Genomic DNA, 20280 nt, shown 5'->3' with positions numbered 1-20280 from the left:
TCTCAACCCAGGAAGCAGATAATAGGGGCGAATCGCCTTCTAGAGACGTGTTAAGTGTTAGAGTTCTCAGCAATGCTACTTAATTGAAAATCTGAGGCGCGCGGAGTGGCCGCTTGGTTTGAGGCGCCATGTTACGGATTGCGCGGCCCCTCCCGCTGGAGGTTCGGGTCCCCCCTCGGGCATGGGTATATGTGTGTTGTTCTTAGCATAACTTAGTATAAGTAGTGTAAGTCTAGGGACCGATGACGTGTGTTGTTCTTAGTATAACTTAGTTTAAGTAGTCTAAGTCTAGGGACCGTTGACCTTAGCAGTTTGGTCTCGTAGGAATTCACACACATTTGAACATTAGTACCTTGCTCCATTAGCAACATCGCCCAGGGATCAAACAATGTTAACTTTTAGTTACAAATTTTCCGTTTCCTCACCTGTACGACTTTTGTATCTTTCTCCAGGTTCGTCTCCAGAGGCACCAGCATGTCCACGTAGAACGCTTTCAGCTGCAGGAAAACAAAAATTAGTTATAATCCAGACTGCTGAGAAAGTTGGTTCGGCACAATGTCTTAATGTTATGGAACTGACAGAGACAGATTTATCCAGTTGTATACTCACTATATTCATCTGCTGCTCGTGTATCTCCTTGTAGACGTCAACTATCTGAATAAGAGCCGAACCTGAAACATGAAGAAAAAAGACGTCAGTGCAGCCCGAGCCGGGAATCTGCACAGTAATATTTGACTTAAAAGCAGGGCAACAGCAAAGAGCGAATGATTTTCGTTCCCTATTTCACTGCAAGACCCCGACTGGATTTGTTCACCGTTAATGGTGTTTGCACGGGCAAACGAGCGGATACGGCAAAAGCAAACTAAAAGCGGAAATCTTGATTGACTACCCGCTTCGTATGTTTTTTCTAGAGCATCGATCAAACAGAAACATGCCAGTTAATGTCGACCGCTTGTATTTCAATAATTACTGTCGTAATTGAAACACGTGGGCGAAGAGGTATAAATGTTAACGAGACGATGCTATAGCTGGCACAGTTTAAAAATTGCAAAAAAATTGTAATTTCCTTGGCCCTCTGCTTTTCCTAACAGGTGTAAATGGTCTCTCGTTAAATATAACGAATTAGTCAAAACTTATAAGACACACTTAAAGCGCGAAAATTTAGGAAGTAATTAGCACTGTTACCCTTTGAAAATTGAGAATATTATGATAAGGATATAAATGAAAGGGAAGAACTTTCTCAAAAGATAGCTTCAAAATATAATTAGACTCTGTGGACGTTGGCGAGTACCAACAAAGTCACGCTTGTTACGGTTTTTGTTACTAAGATCAAGAAGTTTGTACGACAACCAAAAAATTTTCTCGAGACTTTATTAGCATTTGTAGTGTAGTAAACCGAGTTTTAAAAAAGGGCTGAAAGGTAGAAATGAATGAGACATTGATTGGTGCTTGATTTCAGACACTTCCTTTTCGCTGGGCGGAATATCCCCCTGTTGTGAAGCTTTTTCCTTTTTCGGTCCCACAAATAGGCTTGTTTGCAATAACTCTGGTTCGGAGGCCTACAAGACGTAAAGAAAAGAAAAACAGTACACCTGGAAGGACGATGTCGATTTTGAACAAACGATGGTATGTGCCACTTGTGAAGATAGTAGACGTAGTGATAAAGGTTTCAACGTCTTCCGCCAACAGATTGCGTAGTGACATAGCTAATACATCGTCATCTGCATCTACCCTTTAACAGGGCATGCTCGCAGCTAGACGGCTCACTGTGGAGCAGACGTGTGAAGAAAACAGGCAACCTTGCGTGCAATCGTACGTGATGCAGTCATACGAGCGAGTTTGAAAGGGGACAAAGAGTGTCCTTCCGAGTGGCGAGATGGTCCTTTCGGAGAACTGCCACGAAAGTTGGACGTGCTGCGTCGGTTGTGCAACGATGCTGGTACCTCTGGTCGTGTGAACATTCTCTCACCCGTAAACGAAGTTCTGTACGTCTACGCTGCATAGTCACTCGCCAGGATCGTCGCATTGTAAGGTCAGCAGTGACAGGTCGTACAGCTGCCACAACACAGATAAAAAGTCCAAGGCAGCGTACGATGCATGGTGGAGGTACCCCGTAACACTACTAGTCATTTCTTCCCTGTTCCACTCGCAAACAGAGCGACTGCCTGCATTTAAGCACGAATTTATCCTATCTTATTTTCGCTGCCCTTACAGCGGATGTATGTTTGCTGCAGTAGAATCGTTCCGCAATCAGATTCAAATGCCAGTTCTCTAATTTATTTCAGTAGTGTTTCCCGAAGAAACTAGCAGCCCACCCCAGCATTTCCTCGACTTCTTGCTTTAATCCATCCTGGTACAGACCCCGAACACAGGAGCAGTACTCAAGAATAGATCGCACGAGCGTCCTGTAAGCAGGATACTTTACAGATGAACCAAAATTTCCTCAGTTATCAGAAGTTGACCATTCGCCTTCCCTACCAGAATCCTCACATGCTGGTTCCATTTCATCTCTTTGCAACGTTTCTTATTTTAGTGTTCAACCCTGAGGTTGGTTTGCAGTGGAGCACCATTCCTCTCTTCTGTCTGCCTTCCTCTTCATTTCCACGTATCTGTTACATCCAACGTCATTCATGAGCTGTTGCATGTATGATATCCTTGGTCGCCCCCACCAATTCCTTCCCTCAATAGTTCCTTCTGCTATTGTTACAATGATGTTGTTGTGCTGTAGGATATGCCCTACAAGTTTGTCTCTTCTTGTTCGGATGTTCTCCACAGAGCTAGTTTCCTGTACTCTTCTAAGCACCTCTTCATTTGTTACTTTGTCTCTCCAGCTGATCTTCATCATCCTTCTATAGCACCACATCCCCCTGGCCTTTAGCCGTGTTCTCTCTTCTCTTCCAATTGTCCAAGTTTCACATCCGTATAGGGCCGCACTCCAAACGAAAACTTTCATGATAAGTTTCCTTATTTTTAGACTGATATTGTTGCTGGTGAGTAAGTTACTTCTCCGATTAGATGCAATTTTGGCCTTTTGTATTCTGCTCGCAATTTCTTTCTGGCTTCTACCATCCCTTGAGATTTTGCTTCCCAGGTAAGTAAATTGCTCTATCACTTCCAGCTCCTCTCTTCCAATTCTCATTCTCAGAGGTTCATATTCTGCTCCTGTACTGCATACTTTCACTTTAGTCTTTTTCTTGTTTATTCTCATTACATACTGACTACATAGAATTTTTTCCATTGTTTTGAGGACTGCCTCTAGATCTTCTTTTGTCTCCGTGACTATAGTAATATCATCTGCGTAACTTAGCATGTCTATCTTCTTCCCATTAATTTTGGTCCCCACCGCAGTAGTTTCTAGAACTTGGTCTATAGCTTCCTGGATGTAAGGATTGAATATTAGAGGAGAGAGAGCACATCCTTGTCCTAATCCTTTTCTAATATTTGCTTCTTGTTCCTGTTGACAGTTCTTAATCACTGCCACCTCATTCTTCTTGAAACTGAGTATCACACGCATGTCTTTGTACTTTATTCCATTTTTCCTCAGCACTCTGAACTTCTCTTGCCAGATAACGTCATCAAATGACTTTTCCATATCTACAACGGCAATATAAGTTGGTTTATTTTTCTGTAATTGCTTTTCGATAACGAGTCTCAGTGCCAGAATCGCCTCTGTTGTTCCCAGTCCCCTTTTGAAATCAAACTGATCTTCACTCAGCATATCCTCCACCTTCTCTTCAATTGCCTTCAGAACAATTTTTATGAGAATCTTTGATGCAGGTGATATTAGGCCTCGAGTTCGGTACTTTTCACATTTTGTAGCTGCTGCCTTCTTTGGTATAGGAACGATGATACATTTCTGGAAGTCTGTCGGTATCTCTCGTGTGTTATAGACAGACCTAATAAGTTTAAGCAGTATCATTTTCATGCTGTCACCAGCATTCTTTATTAGTTCTGCAGGGATTTCATCAATATCCGTTGCTTTGTTGTCCCGTAGTTCTTTTAGAGCTCTGTCAAATTCTTCTTGCAGAATGTGATCTCCCTTGACATCTTCGTCTACTTGCTCTTCTCTTCCTATTACTTGATCCGAAAGAGGTATTCCGGCATACAACTCCTCTATGCAACGTTACGTCCCCAGATATTTAAAAGACGTGACGATGTCAAGAAGGAGGCTACTAAGGTTGTATCCGAACATTAATGGTTTGTTTTTCATACTCATCTGCGTAAACTTATATTTTTCTACATTTAGAGCGAGTTCCCATTCATGAGATCAACCAAAAATTTTTTGCAAGTCTTCTTGTATCCTACTCAATTTCGACTACTTCCCGTACACTACACAATCATCAGGAAATAATCTCAGATTGCTCCCCACCCTGTCCGCCAAATATGGTATATCAGGTGCAGTAACTATCCCTTATACCTGATATACGATATGCATTTCTTGATGTACGGCACATACAACTGCTTCTTGAACATACATAAATGTATTTGGTCACCAGACGATGGGCTGGTCCCGAAACATGCTGTGAATGTGGAAATAAAAATATCTCCAAAAACAGCTACGATATTTTTTCAGCAACCAACAAGCATTTCAGAGTCATTTTTATTACAAGTGATGTGCCAGTGCCTTGTGCTCGCTGCCCTGTAATTAAGTTACCCAAGTGGAACGGTCCTATACAGATGACAGTCCTCTGCTCTTTCGAAGTTTAGTTGAACTGGTTCTAAGGCTTCATGTGGAATGTTTATATATGCTACTGTGCAAAAATTAAGGAGGGAGACAAAGTTTAATTTATTTACTCAATCGAAATTAATCAAAATGCGGGAACATGTTGCAAGAACCCTCCCCAGTCGTGCATACATCTACATCTACATCTACATCTATACTCCGCGAGCCACCTTACGGTGTGTGGCGGAGGGTACTTATTGTACCACTATCTGATCCCCCCTTCCCTGTTCCATTCACGAATTGTGCGTGGGAAGAACGACTGCTTGTAAGTCTCCGTATTTGCTCTAATTTCTCGGATCTTTTCGTTGTGATCATTACGCGAGATATATTTGGGCGGTAGTAATATGTTGCCCATCTCTTCCCGGAATGTGCTCTCTCGTAATTTCGATAATAAACCTCTCCGTATTGCGTAACGCCTTTCTTGAAGTGTCCGCCACTGGAGCTTGTTCAGCATCTCCGTAACGCTCTCGCGCTGACTAAATGTCCCCATGACGAATCGCGCTGCTTTTCGCTGGATCATGTCTATCTCTTCTATTAATCCAACCTGGTAAGGGTCCCATACTGATGAGCAATACTCAAGAATCGGACGAACAAGCGTTTTGTAAGCTACTTCTTTCGTCGATGAGTCACATTTTCTTAGAATTCTTCCTATGAATCTCAACCTGGCGCCTGCTTTTCCCACTATTTGTTTTATGTGATCATTCCACTTCAGATCGCTCCGGATAGTAACTCCTAAGTATTTTACGGTCGTTACCGCTTCCAATGATTTACTACCTATGGCATAATCGTACTGGAATGGATTTCTGCCCCTATGTATGCGCATTATATTACATTTATCTACGTTTAGGGAAAGCTGCCAGCTGTCGCACCATGCATTAATCCTCTGCAGGTCCTCCTGGAGTACGTACGAGTCTCCATAGAACGTGGGACGTCACATGGCGTGAGGTCAGTAGGTCTACAGCGCCAAATGGGGCTGGACCCGCAACTGGAAGTTGTTGAAGGATGGGAGAAAGACAGTGCATGGTAATTTGCTGGCAGTTGTGGAGTCCACGCTGGTATTCTTGATTACAATGTGGCCCGGAGACATCACACGGGGAAAACTCATCGAGAGACTGAGAGAAGGACGAAATGTATGGAGTCTAGCAGTTCTTTGTTGTTCATAGCATTGTTTCACGTGCAGGGGCAGCGTTCTGAACGCTGGTGCCCGAAGGAGAGGATGTGGTCGCCCATGGTCAACTACAGCAGCAGAAGATCAGTACATTGTGCAATACGCAAAACGGAACGAAGGTCAATCAGTGAGGACAACTGGCATCACATTTCACAGGACTGGAAAGCACGCAGTCTCCAAAATGGCACGGTGATTGCATGAAGGTGGCCGGCCGCTGTGGCCGAGAGGTTTTAGGCCCTTCAGTTTGGAACCGCAGGTTCGAATCCTGCGTCGGGCATGGTTGTGTGTGTCGTCCTAAGGTTAGTTAGGTTTAAGTAGTTCTAAGTTCTAGGGGACTGATGACCTCAGATGTTAAGTCCCATAGTGCTAAGAGCCATTTGAGCATGAAAGTGGTCTCTTTGACGGATGACCAGCACGTTGTCTCCTGTTGACTACCGCACATCGGCGGAACCGTTTGTGATAGTGCCAAGAGCACAGGGGCTGGAGCAATGAGGACTGGGTTCGCGTGTTGTTCTTGGATGAGAGCAGATACCGTCTGAGTAGTGATTCTAGGCGTACCATCATGTGACGACAGATGGGAATACATAATGCCCCTGGAGCACTGTCGAACATGGTCGTTTTGCTGGTTCAGGTGTTATGTTTTTGGGAAGCGCAATGTTACACAGGGGTAAAAAAAAGTAAAGCAGTCGTCAATCGAAGACCCCAGTGCTTTTCTAGGCATTGTAGTGTGCCATCCTCAGACCTTTCAACTGAGTTACCCACCGAGCTACGGAGGGACGTACAATTCGACGTGGACTCCGAACTTCAGTGCAACACGGTATTTTTCATATCATCAAACTCTTCCAGAGATGAGAGAAGTAATAGGCGACACTCATTAATGCTAAGATTGATCGAGATTCGAATACGATCTACCGGTCTACGGGTACTCACCGGTAACCGTTCTTATGACACTGTACTCCTTCCCCAGCAGCGTCTTTTCAGGGGTGCATTTGCCTCTGACTTTATTTCTGTGGCTGACAATGCTTAGGTAGGAACCTTGGAACGAGGTGTTATTCGGCAAATGGACTGGCCAGCCCGCTCTCCTTACTTAAATCCCATCGAGCAGGTGTGGGATGTGGTGCAGGGACCATCGGGCAGTTGATAACAGCGCTGGCGGGGGGAATGGAACACTCTGTCACAAGAACTCCTTGCCAGTTTTGTGGTCATCACGGAAGCACTTTGTAGAGAATGCTATGCTACACTGTCTCCCCGTTTGTAATGTCTATGGAACCATTATGAATCGCGATGACTTCAGCGTAAGTATTTCCTTTGAAAAGACGTGTCATTTGTTTTCCTCTCAGTGCTAACTTCTTTCATTTACGTTCTGTAGTGTAGTGGCAAGGAAATCGTTTCTGAAGAAAAGAAATTTGTTAGCATCGAGTATAGATTTAAGTGTCAGGAAGTCGTTTCTGAAAGTATTTGTATGGAGTGTAGCCATGTATGGAAGTGAAACATGGACGATAACCAGTTTGGACAAGAGAGAATAGAAGCTTTCGAAATGTGGTGCTACAGAAGAATGTTGAAGATAAGGCGGGTAGATCACGTAACTAATGAGGAGGTATTGAATAGGATTGGGGAGAAGAGAAGTTTGTGGCACAACTTGACTAGAAGAAGGGATCGGTTGGTAGGACATGTTTTGAGGCATCAAGGGATCACAAATTTAGCATTGGAGGGCAGCGTGGAGGGTAAAAATCGTAGAGGGAGACCAAGAGATCAATACACTAAGCACATTCAGAAGGATGTAGGTTGCAATAGGTACTGGGAGATGAAGAAGCTTGCACAGGATAGAGTAGCATGGAGAGCTGCATCAAACCAGTCTCAGGACTGAAGACCACAACAACAACAACAACAAGTGTAGTGTAGCAGTTATTTCTATGTACGGTCCAAATTTAATTGAAGTATGTTACTTGACTGAAGCACATAGTGCGAAAATTCCTTTTGTCCTTATGCCTTGCAGACCACCGTACGAGTAATTTTATCCACTGGCGTTTCCTATTGAAGGTAATTGCAGATCCCATTTATTTTAATTGTTTTTTCTGTTAACGTTATTTCGTTACCTGAGTTATACCCACTGAGTATATTTTATTCTTATTTTATTACTGTTTCTTAATACCAAGCACATTTGTCGTGTATAACGTATTCTGCACATAGTTCAGTTGTGTTTTGTAATGAAGTTCGTTGTGTTAACCAGGAAAATATATTTAAAAAGTCGTAATTCCCATCCATTTCCACTCAACAGATTTTTCTTTATTGGTAACAGCACTTTACTCGTGGCAGACTGAAACGGTACGATGGATCGCTACCTGAACAGAGATTTCGGTTTCTCCCAAACCCGGATAACAGAAGGCAAAACGCTGAAAATACACGACTATCGCATAGCTGATGGAATGGTAATCCAGCTTCTGTGAAGTAATGACAAATGCTAGCTTGTTCTTAGTATGTACTTCAATTTTCAAAGTGTTGGAAAGAACACTTGTTGCGGATATTGAATTCGAATTATCTGTTGCGTAACAGCGTCGTCTTGAAGCAAAGCCCCAACAATTTTCGTACTCGACATGTGACGGTCAAGAGCGAAAACCTTGTCAAAACAGTGCTTCAGGCCGACGCTATCACTCTGCTTGTAATCCAAGTTCTGAAATTTTCCATGACGACTTGCATTCCTGATCGCCAAGTCTGGTAACTGATTATTTTGAAATGTTTAATTTATTCCTGATGCTAGCTACATGTTTCCATGATTCCTTTTGAATGAATTTCCTTTCTGGGACGTGAGTCAATTTACGATTCCAATTTATTGAAGTAACCACTCAGCATGTTATAAATGAGTAAAGACGCACGAATTTATTCTACAGACCAGTTCATGACCGATATTTGGAAACCAAACCGCAAACTCTACAATATCGGTTGTCTATGCTAATCACTAGACCTTCTAGCGCCTCCGTCCACCCTTGAAACCCCCTCTGTACGCTTGGCAAGGAAACGTCTTCATCAGCGCAAACTTGCAGCGTTTAGTGTAATTTTTCCTCACAAAATTTTTCAGAAAAGTCTTGTGTTGTGCAACAGCTAAATATTTTCAACATAGCTTTTCTGAAAAGACAAATGGCAAGCTCTTGTAAAAATAAGACAAACAATATGGCATAATTTTACCCTCTCAGAGACGTAGACACAAATATCATAGAAAAACAATAAATTGTTCCTGAAAATTGTCCTTGAAAGCCGAAAATTTGTAAGGTAGGATCAATAGTGGGTAGGTACTTCAATAGGTTAGTTACATGTCTCACGGTAACACCAGGCACACTTCTGTTGCGGTACGGAGAGCAGGTGCATCATAGCGTGCGATTGAAATGGTGCGGCAACTTGAAACACATTTGTCGTCTGCCCATTCCTGCTTAGCCGTTTTTAACTTCCTGTCGATCTCGTTTTTTAGACTTTTGTACGGCCTTCCACCTTCTCAACTTATTGCATTTTTATACTGTATTTTCTCCTTTCATCGATTAAATTCAATCTATCTTGTGTTACTCAAGGATTTCTACTAGCTCTCATCTTTTTACCTTTTTGAACCTCTGCTGCCTTCACATTTCATCTCTCACAGCTTCACATTCTTCTTCTATTGAACTCCATTCCCCTGTTCTTGTCAATCGTTCCCTAATGCTCCCTGTGAAACCCTCTACAACCTCTTGTTTCAGTTTATCCAGGTCCTGTCTCCTTAAATTCCTGCCTTTTTGCCGTTTCTTCAGCTTTGATCAGAAGTTCGCAACCCATAAATTGTGGTCAGAGTCCACATCTGCCCCTGGAAAAGTCTTACACTTTAAAACCTCGTTCCGAAATCTGTGTCTTACCATTATGTAATCAATATGTAACCTTCCAGTGCCTCCACTTCTCTTTCACGTATACAATCTACTTTCATGATAATATCCTAGCCCGTATCGTCCGCTGGCCACCTTTAAAAGGATATCAAACAGTTTGATCTAAAGTATGTCAGCAGCTCGCTGTCGTGCGGTAGTGTTCTCGCTTCCCGCGCCCGGGTTCCCGGGTTCGATTCCCGGCGGTGTTAGGGATTTTCTCTGCCTCGTGATGACTGGGTGCTGTGTGATGTCCTTAGGTTAGTGAGGTTTAAGTAGTTCTAAGTTCTAGGGGACTGATGACCATAGCTGTTAAGTCCCTTAGTGCTCAGAGCCATTTGAACCATTTTTTGATCTAAAGTATCCTGTCAACGCCGTCGGTACCGATAACATTCATGAGATACTTTGTATTAGTATACGAGGGGTTTTCAATAAGTGATGCAGCACACGTTTTTCTGAAAGCAGTTTCGTTTTGTTATGGATTCCAATACACCATATTATTCTCCACCCCTTTGGCTGCAAAAAAACTATTTTTCAACATTATCTCCGTTCAACAATACATCATATTATTCTCCACTGCTTTGACTGCAAAACGCTATTCTACAACATAATCTCCGTTTTATTTCCGGTTCGAAATGATGAATCCATGTTTAACCGCGTAAGCAATTCTACACAGATGTTTCTTATGGTCCTCTGTTAAGCGGTGAGGAACCCAGCGGACACATACCTTTAAATTCAACTGGTGGATGAGCATGTCAGCACTTCCAGCAGAGACGTCCAGCTGAGAACGAGGTGTTTCATTGTACTCAGTCGACCAACTCGAATGACACTGTCCGCACTTGCCAGCATTTCGTGAGTCATTCCCTTGTGGAGTCGGCCGGCATGTAGGAGATCAGACAGGGTTGCGATGACGACAGACTCCTCGCACAACGACTTACCGTGCTTTTGTTCACTGCCAGATCTCCGTAGGCATTCTGCAAGAGCCTACGAATATCTGCGGTGCTCTGATTATCCACCAAAAGAAACGCAATGGTCGGAACTCATCTTCGTTACTGTGGTGTCACCGCCAGACACCACACTTGCTAGGTGGTAGCTTAAATCGGCCGCGGTCCATTTAGTACATGTCGGACCCGCGTGTCGCCACTGTGTGATCGCAGACCTAGCGCCACCACAAGGCAGGTCTCGAGATACGATATAGCACTCGCCCCAGTTGTACGGACGACATTGCTAGCGACAATACGGACGAAGCCTTCCTCTCATTTGCCGAGAGACAGTTAGAATAGCCTTCTGCTGAGTCCATGGCTACGATCTAGCAAGGCGCCATTAGCCTTACCTAGGTTGAGAGTTATCGTATAAATGTCTCAAGAAGAACGTTGTAAACCAACAAAGATTAAAAGTTAAGTATATTCCAAAGCTACGTATTTTCTTTATAGCAGTCATAACGTATCCTGTTCCAGATTTGACGCCAGTCGGCGTGTGTGTACGCGTGCCTTTCGGCTCCCTTCTCAGTGTGGCGTAACTAGCTTGTTACGCCACAACAGATACAGACGCCATTTTGAAGGCCACGTATAGCACCGCCGTCTATCGGAGCTTCCATGAAACCGTAGGAGCTGAAGCGGTAAAGTTCTACGATATCCCACAATCAATTCCGCATTTTTTCAATCGAAATTGTTTACTTATTGAAAGGCCTACATATTTGATGTCCTTTTTCAAGACGTCCAGTGCCAAATTGTGATAGGAAATTAATAAAACGTAAGTATATTATTAAGGTTTTAGCTACGTTAACTCCTCATTGAAACCCATCGGATCAACTAGACTAGATGACCTCCACCGCTTAAGCATGAGGAAAGAGAGGGTTTCGTCAAAGGCCAGAATTTTTCGCTTCTAGGAATTACAGTCCACCTTTCGCATTGCGTCAGCATTCAAAGCACCAAAGCGATGACTGTAATAGGATGCCTCACTCGATGACTCACCGATGTCAGCGGAGGCTCCCCAGGTACCCTGTTGCGCCTGCTTGGCCAGCTTGCTGATGGCGTCCACGTACAGTCGGGACGCCGCCGCAGCTCCTGAAACATGAACACACTCGGTCAAAATTCTCTTGGTAAGTACAGACGGAACGGAACATAAAGGCCCGCAATTCCACTCACACGCCAAAACTTACACATATTACAGCATGTACCTACATGATAACACCGTTCGGGGAATAAGGAGGGGGAGGGGGGACGGGGGAGGGGAGGAGGTTGAAGGGGGTACAACAAGAATCATACCATTCAGGGCTGTGACGTATGAAACGTTTAACTTAGAAATCGGATGCCTAGTAATAAGTAAATAAGTAAGTAGTTCCAAGTTTTACAAAGTGCAAGTTTCACCAGCAATTCAAATTTTTATTACATTCGAGATGTCTGTCCAGATCAAATAAGATGAAGAACAAATTATGTAGCTGAGAACAAAAGTAGATTTGAAATGTAATATTAAATGTTAGATGGCACATAAAAGCTGCACATGAATGCTTTTCGCGTATACAGAAGCTTTAACGAAACTATAAAACTGTTACGGACAATTCTGACATGGAAAACAACATTTACACTATTTCAAAAGATTTCCGTAGAAGACTGAGCATTTCGTTTGTTGTTAAGGAAAATCTATGGCCATTTCCTTCTTGAAACATCTTTTTATTTATCTCTCTGTGAGAACGTAATAAATCTTGAAAGAATGTCTTCATAAATTAGGCGAGACGTAGTTGCATTATGTTGAAGTCACAGATTTTGCGCCTTTTTGACCACTGTAGACAGGCGATTATTCATCTGGACGACAACAGTATTTATATGTTAACATACGGTACTTAGCTAAATCTGGAGGCCGTTATCGCACAAAAGATATTTAGAGACGGCCAGAACAGACGATATGTGTCTGACATACAAGGAGAACAATAGCGCCCACAGGACCGAGCCTATGGCACTACTGAGGGGACATTAAATTTCTACACTGCCATTTCTCGGCCAGCTGTCAAATCACTACAGCGTACTACCTGAAAAATCTAGGTGTCGTGAATTTATGAGCAGTATGTCAAAAGTCGAAGACCAAAGGAAAGCAGTAGTTGACAATGGAGTGATACAGGGTTGTAATCTGCGTCCCTCCCTCCCGCCATTCACCATTTTATTTGACCAGTATAGTGAGCAAAACATGTGCGTATGACATATTGTGCCGGTCGGGAATCGAATCTGGGGACCCTCTCCACAAGACCACGAGCTGCTGACACAGTGAGCACCCACTAAGGGAGACCAAGAGCAAACTGGAATTAAAGTTGAGGAAGAAGAATTAAAGCACACATCAAAGGGCAGGTGGACGAAATTCATTTATTTATTTCAAATTTAAAGACCTTCCAACTGATAAATTAAAACGGGCCATACATATTACAGTTTTCGTTTGTCATCCTTTTTTGTTGTGTCCTTCTGCGCTATTCGACACGGAATAAATACTTTTTTAAACAACAAATAATTTAAGGCTGAAATACATACATATAAATTTCGTTGTTTTAAGAAAAAGGCAAGAAGACTGTAGAGGAAATATTTAGATGTGCCATCACCGATTGTGACTGGCCGTGAAAATCTCAGTATGGTTTCTTCTAGCTGTTGACTGCCAGTCACTACAATGTAATACATAGGTAGTACTCGTACTAGAGAACCTGTATTGCTAATCCTACGCATTAACGTTACTCATTCGTCAATGTACTGCACTGCACCGGGTGCTTTCTTCTCGAGGCTGGCAATGCCCTACACTACATATACTCTAGTATTCGTATCCTAGACTATTATTTGACTGCTATGTAGAACTTGTCTGTGCATTTTGGCACGTTGTGTCTGACTCGTAATTATAGGTGTCTTATTTACTGTTACGTACCATCTGCCTGCTCCTCCTCATCCTCTTCAGCGACATTGTTGTCTCTGTCCACTCTCTGGAAACTGTTGTTACGTTGCATGTAAGCATGTCTGTTAGGTCGTTTCCGCGGGTATTCTCCAAGTGCTGTTTTTGTAATACTGTCAGTTAATTTATTTAATTGTGCTCATGTTCGCGTGTTGCCCGCTGAAGAAGGCAGAGTGTTATTGGGAACCTTCTTCCCCGCATGGGCTTTTAGCTGTCGGTCTCAGACTCACGGCGTTTACGGTTGTGGGAAAAGGTCCGTGTCCAGTTAAGAAAAGTACCGTAGCCCGGCTGGAATCGGTATGTTCCATTCTCAACCGCTCCCTTTCGTCAGAGAGGAAGTAGTTCTGCCTACGTCTCTTCGTCACTTACATCCCACTCACCTTGCCATGTATCCAAATCCCAACTATTAAGGTGGCTTGTCGTCTGTATACAGGGTGTTACAAAAAGGCACGGCCAAACTTTCAGGAAACATTCCTCACATACAAAGAAAGAAAATATGTTATGTGGACATGTGTCCGGAAATGCTTACTTTTCATGTTAGAGCTTATTTTATTACTTCTCTTCAAATCACATTAATCATGGAATGGAAACACACAGCAACAGAACGTACCAGCGTGACTTCAAACACTTTGTTACAGGAAATGTTCAAAATGTCCTCCGTTAGCGAGGATACGTGCATCTACCCTCCGTCGCACGGAATCCCTGATGCGCTGATGCAGCCCTGGAGAACGGCGTATTGTACCACAGCCGTCCACAATACGAGCTCGAAGAGTCTCTACATTTGGTACCGGGGTTGCGTAGACAAGAGCTTTCAAACGCCCCCATAAATGAAAGTCGAGAGGGTTGAGGTCAGGAGAGCGTGGAGGCCATGGAATTTGTCCGCCTCTACCAATCCATCGGTCACCGAATCTGTTGTTGAGAAGCGTACGAACACGTCGACTGAAATATGCAGGAGCTCCATCGTGCATGAACCACATGTTTTGTCGTACTTGTAAAGGCACATGTTCTAGCAGCACAGGTAGAGTATCCCGTATGAAATCATGATAACATGCTCCATTGAGCGTAGGTGGAAGAACATGGGGCCAAATCAAGACATCACCAACAATGCCTGCCCAAACGTACACAGAAAATCTGTGTTGATGACGTGATTGCACAATTGCGTGCGGATTCTCGTCAGCCCACACATGAATCGAGGAAGTACAGTACATACTGACGAAACTAAAATGAGCTCTAACATGGAAACTAAGCGTTTCCGGACACATGCCCGTGTAACACCTTTTCTTTATTTGTGTGTGAGGAATGTTTCCTGAAAGTTTGGCCGTACCTTTTTGTAACACCCTGTAGATACACCAGTTATTGTATGTACTTTATGTAGCCTCTCCATATTTGACCAGTACTTTGAAGCTCCACATTCGCTCGTCATATCTATCGGACATAATCCGAGCAACACACACACACATACACACACACACACACACACACACACACACACACACACACACACACACACACAGTGCATCCACTGAGGTGCTGTCGAAGGCTGCTGGTAGCCTAAGCAGGACACTTCTCAAAATGGTTCAAATGGCTCTGAGCACTATGGGACTTAACTTCTGAGGTCATCAGTCCCCTAGAACTTAGAGCTACTTAAACCTAACTAACCTAAGGACATCACACACATCCATGCCCGAGGCAGGATTACAACCTGCGACCGTAGCGATCGCGCTGTTCCAGACTGTAGCGCCTAGAACCGATCGACCACCCAGACCACCCAGAGAGTATGTGTTCCGAGTCTTACGGAGACATTTGTCTGCCCTCGTATGACTGATGCTTTGTTAGTAACCTGGTTCAGTCTTTGTTCCCATGTGCTAACTGCGAAGCTGAGTGCTGACTCGAAAAGCGCACAGTGGTGCGTCCGTATGATTGGTAGATGTAGTATGTACTGTTTTGAATTTAGCCTCACCGGGTTATGTACCACGTTTCCTGTTGCTTTTTTTTTTTTAATGTTGTTAGCCTCATGTGTTCGTGGAAATTCAATTTATGATCTGTGTGCACCAAGAAATAGCATGTTACATACGCTCCTCTAATGTTTGTGTCCCCTATTTTAACTGAAGGGTTCCTTCGGAGTGATCCTTTCAGTAAAGTGTACGTTGTTTTGCTTTCAAAAAAATGGTTCAAATGGCTCTGAGCACTATGGGACTTAACTCCTACGGTCATCAGTCCCCTAGAACTTAGAACTACTTAAACCTAACTAACCTAAGGACATCACACACATCCATGCCCGAGGCAGGATTCGAACCTGCGACCGTAGCGGTCGCGCGGTTCCAGACTGTAGCGCCTACAACCGCTCGGCCACCCCGGCCGGCTTTTGCTTTCAGCTATCCTGAATTTGTTGTTGTGACACCACTGTGTAATTGTAGTATTCCACTGGATATCTCTTCTAGAAGGAAGGAATGGACAGTGCCTTGAAAAAGGGATAGAAGATGGAAATCGAGAAAAGTAAAACCAGAGCAATGGAATGTAGTCAAATCAGGTAATGCTGATGAAATGAGACAATGAAAGTAGTAGTTACGTTTAGCTATTTAGGCACCTATGAGCACTGCGGAATAGCAAGAAAATAGTTTTTGAAAAGAAGAAATTTGCTAACGTCAAATGCATATTTAAGCGTTAGGAAGGCTTCTCTGAAGATCTTAGTATGGAGTGTAGCCTTATACCGAAGTGAAATGTGAGTAATAAGCACATTAGATGGTTAGATTACATAACTAATGAGGTAGTATTGAACAGAACTGGGGAGAAGAGAAATTTGTGGCACAACTTGACTAGAAGAAGGGATCGGTTGTTAGGACATATTCTGAGGCATCAAGGAATCGCCAATTTAGTATTGGAGGGCAGTGCGGAGGGTAAAAAAACGTAGAGGGAGACCGAGAGATGAATACACTAAACAGATTCAGAAGGGTGTAGGTTGCAGTAGGTACTGGGAAATGAAGAAGCTTGCACAGGATAGATTAGCTTGGAGAGATGCATCAAACCAATCTCTGGACTGACGACCACAACAAACAGATCTAAAAGATAATGAGGAGGTAATGAAAAGACATTTGCACCACATGTGACTGTATGACGAAATCTGTTGACAGCATCCATCTTGAGTTACCAAGGACTAGTCAATTTTGTAGTGGACGGAAGCGGGGGGCGGGCTGACAGTTTAAAATTTATACAGTGAGACGAAGACTTGAATTCTGTAAGGAGACCCATACGGATGTAAGCCGCAGTAGCTATGCAGGTATGAAAGGGGCTTGCAGGACCAACCGGCGTGGAGAGCTACATGAAACCAGTTTTCAAACTGAAGACGACAACATGTTGAAGAAGGATCTTTTATTGTATGAATATATGATAGCAGAACAAACACTGGTAGCAGTTACTTCCGTAAAATATCTGGGAGTATGCGTACGGAACGATTTGGAGTGGAATGATCATATAAAATTAATTGTTGGTAAGGCGGGTGCCAGGCTGAGATTCATTGGGAGAGTCCTTAGAAAATGAAGCTCATCAACAAAGGAGGTGGCTTACAAAACACTCGTTCGACCTATACTTGAGTATTGCTCATCAGTGTGGGATCCGTACCAGGTCGGGTTGACAGAGGAGATAGAGAGAAGATCCAAAGAAGAGCGGCGCGTTTCGTCACAGGTTTATTTGGTAAGCGTGATAGCGTTACGGAGATGCTTAGCAAACTCAAGTGGCAGACTCTGCATCGCGGTGTAGCTTGCTGTCCAGGTTCCGAGAGGGTGCGTTTCTGGATGAGGTATCGAATATATTGCTTCCCCCTACTTATACCTCCCGAGGAGGTCACGAATGTAAAATTAGAGAGATTCGACCACGCACGGAGGCTTTCCGGCATTCGTTCTTCCCACGAACCGTACGCCTCTGGAACAGGAAAGGGAGGTAATGACAGTGGCACGTAAAGTGCCCTCTGCCACACACCGTTGGGTGGCTTGCGGAGTATAAATGTAGATGTAGATCACTACACTGTACTGCAGAATGATGAGAATCACAGAGAAAGGGTGGCGACCCAAGGCCAGCCGTGTGTGTGAGTGTGTGTGTAAGCGCGTGCGTGCGGACTGCAGAGCCGTGGGAACAGGTGGCACGCGTTGCCACGCAATTAACTGCGGCCAGCCCCGGCCTGCGCGGTGTCAGTCGCAGAGCCTGCAGCTCGCTGGGAATGCTGCACGGGGCGCCGCGCTGCGGTCTCTGCCACCGGCCAGTCCCAGGGCCGAGCTCGGGATATTGCTGTCCTCACAGTCAGACGGTAATTACTAGGGGCTCAAGCACACAGGACTAAAAACTAGCAAGTCCCAGAGGTACGACTCTAATACCGCGTGGCACAGAATCCAGCCTTCATAGTGCACTCAAATCGGAGTGGTAGGGATTGCGCAATATTTTCCACTTGTACCACACCAATTTCAAGGAAATCAGGCGCTGACTGACGTGAATTCTGAAACCTGGTAGTCAAGGGAACGCAGGATTCGGTTACGATTGTGGACGAGGCCGTAATCAGTTACTATTGGTTGCGTTTTACAGTTGCACACAATTTATTTTAAACCAGTATTTCCAGACTCAACAATAAATAGAAGTACAAAAACTAGACATTATTGTCTTAATGGGAATTCCGCGATCGTTCATTAAATAAAATATGGCGTTTCAGTCTTCCATCACTATTCTTTATTTTCAATTACCGGTTTCGGCCTAGCTGCCCATTTTCAGATCTCTTTGACAAAGTTAAAAATATAATTAATAAAGAGAGACACAGTTAGTGATAGAAATATCTTAGTTTACAAAAAGAAATTTTGGAACGTATTAAACGCCAACATACCATATATTGCAGTTACAGAGTAACTTGTGCGTCATATGGTATGTTGGCATTTAATACGATCCAAAATTTCTTTTTGTAAACTAAGATATTTCTATCACTAACTGTATCTCTCCTATTAATTATATTTTTAACTTTGTCTAACAGATCTGAAGATGGGCAGCTAGCCCGAAAGAGGTAATTGAAAATAAAGAATAGCGATCGAAGATTGAAACGCCATATTTTATTAAATAGAAATACCGCACGTTATCAAAAAAAGTGGTTCCAATGGCTCTGAGCACCATGAGACTTAACTTCTGGGGTCATCAGTCCCCTAGAACTTAGAACTACTTAAACCTAACCAACCTAAGGACATCACACACAACCATGCACGAGGCAGGATTCGAACCTGCGACCGTAGCGGTCGCGCGGTTCCAGACTTTAGCGCCTAGGACCGCTCGGCCACACCGGCCGGCGCCCCACATTGAAAGAATTAACAATTGTGTAAATAATAGCTACTGTTTTCAGTGAGTTACAATTTAGCAAATCACCATTAAATACAAATACAGCAGATAATTTTTTCAAAGCAAGCCACAGTGATCTGGGCAGAAGGCCGTACACGCCAGGAATGGCGACAAATTAAGAACTGTTTAAAACTCTCTGCTACTTACAAATTACAGGTACTGAAATATTAAAGGCAAGTCGCCACAAACGCAGCAGAAGGCATCAGACGCCAGGAATGGCTGTAAATAAGGTTTTAAAGGCTTACTGCGTAAATACATGTACCAAATTAGAATCAGGGCTGAAAGCCTTACATGCCAGGAACGGCAATAATATAAAAAATTTAGAAACCTGCTGTAAAACAGCAAATACAACAGCAAAGGTTAATTAAAAAACAAGCAATTGATCACCAAACGGGTGAAATAAGATGACGGTAAACTTTGTAACACAACCCTTAACATTCACTGAACGGTACACCGCCAGATTCATTCCAGAAGGCGACCAGAACTATTAAGTAGACATATATAACCTTTACTGTAAAGATTGCAAGGTATTGTAATAAATAATACAATAATAAAACACAAGGACCATTACAGAAGTCCCTTATTGGATACTGAGACAGGTTATACCCGGAGAAGGCGTGGGCTGAAGGAGTGTTACATTGAACTACTGGCCATCAGACCTCCTTTAAGAACACACATCTCTTACAAAAGCCGAGGGGCCACAGACGGTGCTCCAGGAATCGACCTCCGGGAAGGTCCGGCAACAAACACTTTCGCGAGAGATGAGATACGCAGCCAAGAGTTGCATTCACATTACAAGATGGTAACCCAGACTAGTGGCAGTCTTAACGAATGACTAATGATAATTTTGCTGAAGCTACCTGTCGTCCGATAAACAAAATGCAACGATGGAACAATATTCCAAAGCGGCGGTCTGTACAACGTCCCCAGAATACTGTGTTTAGAGCGCCCATAACGAGAAAGAAACCACTACCACCCGCGTAGAAGAATCACCAACCGACTTGCAACCAAGAAAGGTACACGCCTTACCGGACAGCAGCGGCAAGGCGAGGCGAGGAAACGTACACTTTCGTTACATACACCAACCCCCAGGGCAGGTGACTGGGGCGTTACCACTGGTTGAACTTAACAAATTGTAACTAGTTGAACGCAGTAAATAGTAACAAGAAGTGGAGGAAAACATATCATATCCGCCTACCCCAAGCACTCCACTCGCTGCTCTT

General features: G+C 43.6%; 1 protein-coding gene across 1 annotated transcript in view; it reads right to left on the bottom strand.

Annotated features, from left to right (window-relative positions):
• Window positions 1–20280, bottom strand: part of LOC124772889 (brain-specific angiogenesis inhibitor 1-associated protein 2-like) — a 579992-nt gene that overhangs the window by 77434 nt on the left and 482278 nt on the right. Inside the window, exons 3-5 of the mRNA XM_047249357.1 lie at window positions 11743–11835; window positions 610–671; window positions 426–497 (exon numbers count right to left, since the gene is read on the bottom strand). Of these exons, the coding sequence (XP_047105313.1) occupies window positions 426–497; window positions 610–671; window positions 11743–11835 (227 nt within the window). The remainder of the gene's footprint in view (window positions 1–425; window positions 498–609; window positions 672–11742; window positions 11836–20280) is intronic.

This window comes from Schistocerca piceifrons, chromosome 2 (genome assembly GCF_021461385.2).
Source record: "Schistocerca piceifrons isolate TAMUIC-IGC-003096 chromosome 2, iqSchPice1.1, whole genome shotgun sequence".
In the NCBI taxonomy this organism is placed as follows: domain Eukaryota; kingdom Metazoa; phylum Arthropoda; class Insecta; order Orthoptera; family Acrididae; genus Schistocerca; species Schistocerca piceifrons.
This window is presented reverse-complemented; position numbering and strand designations above follow the sequence as displayed.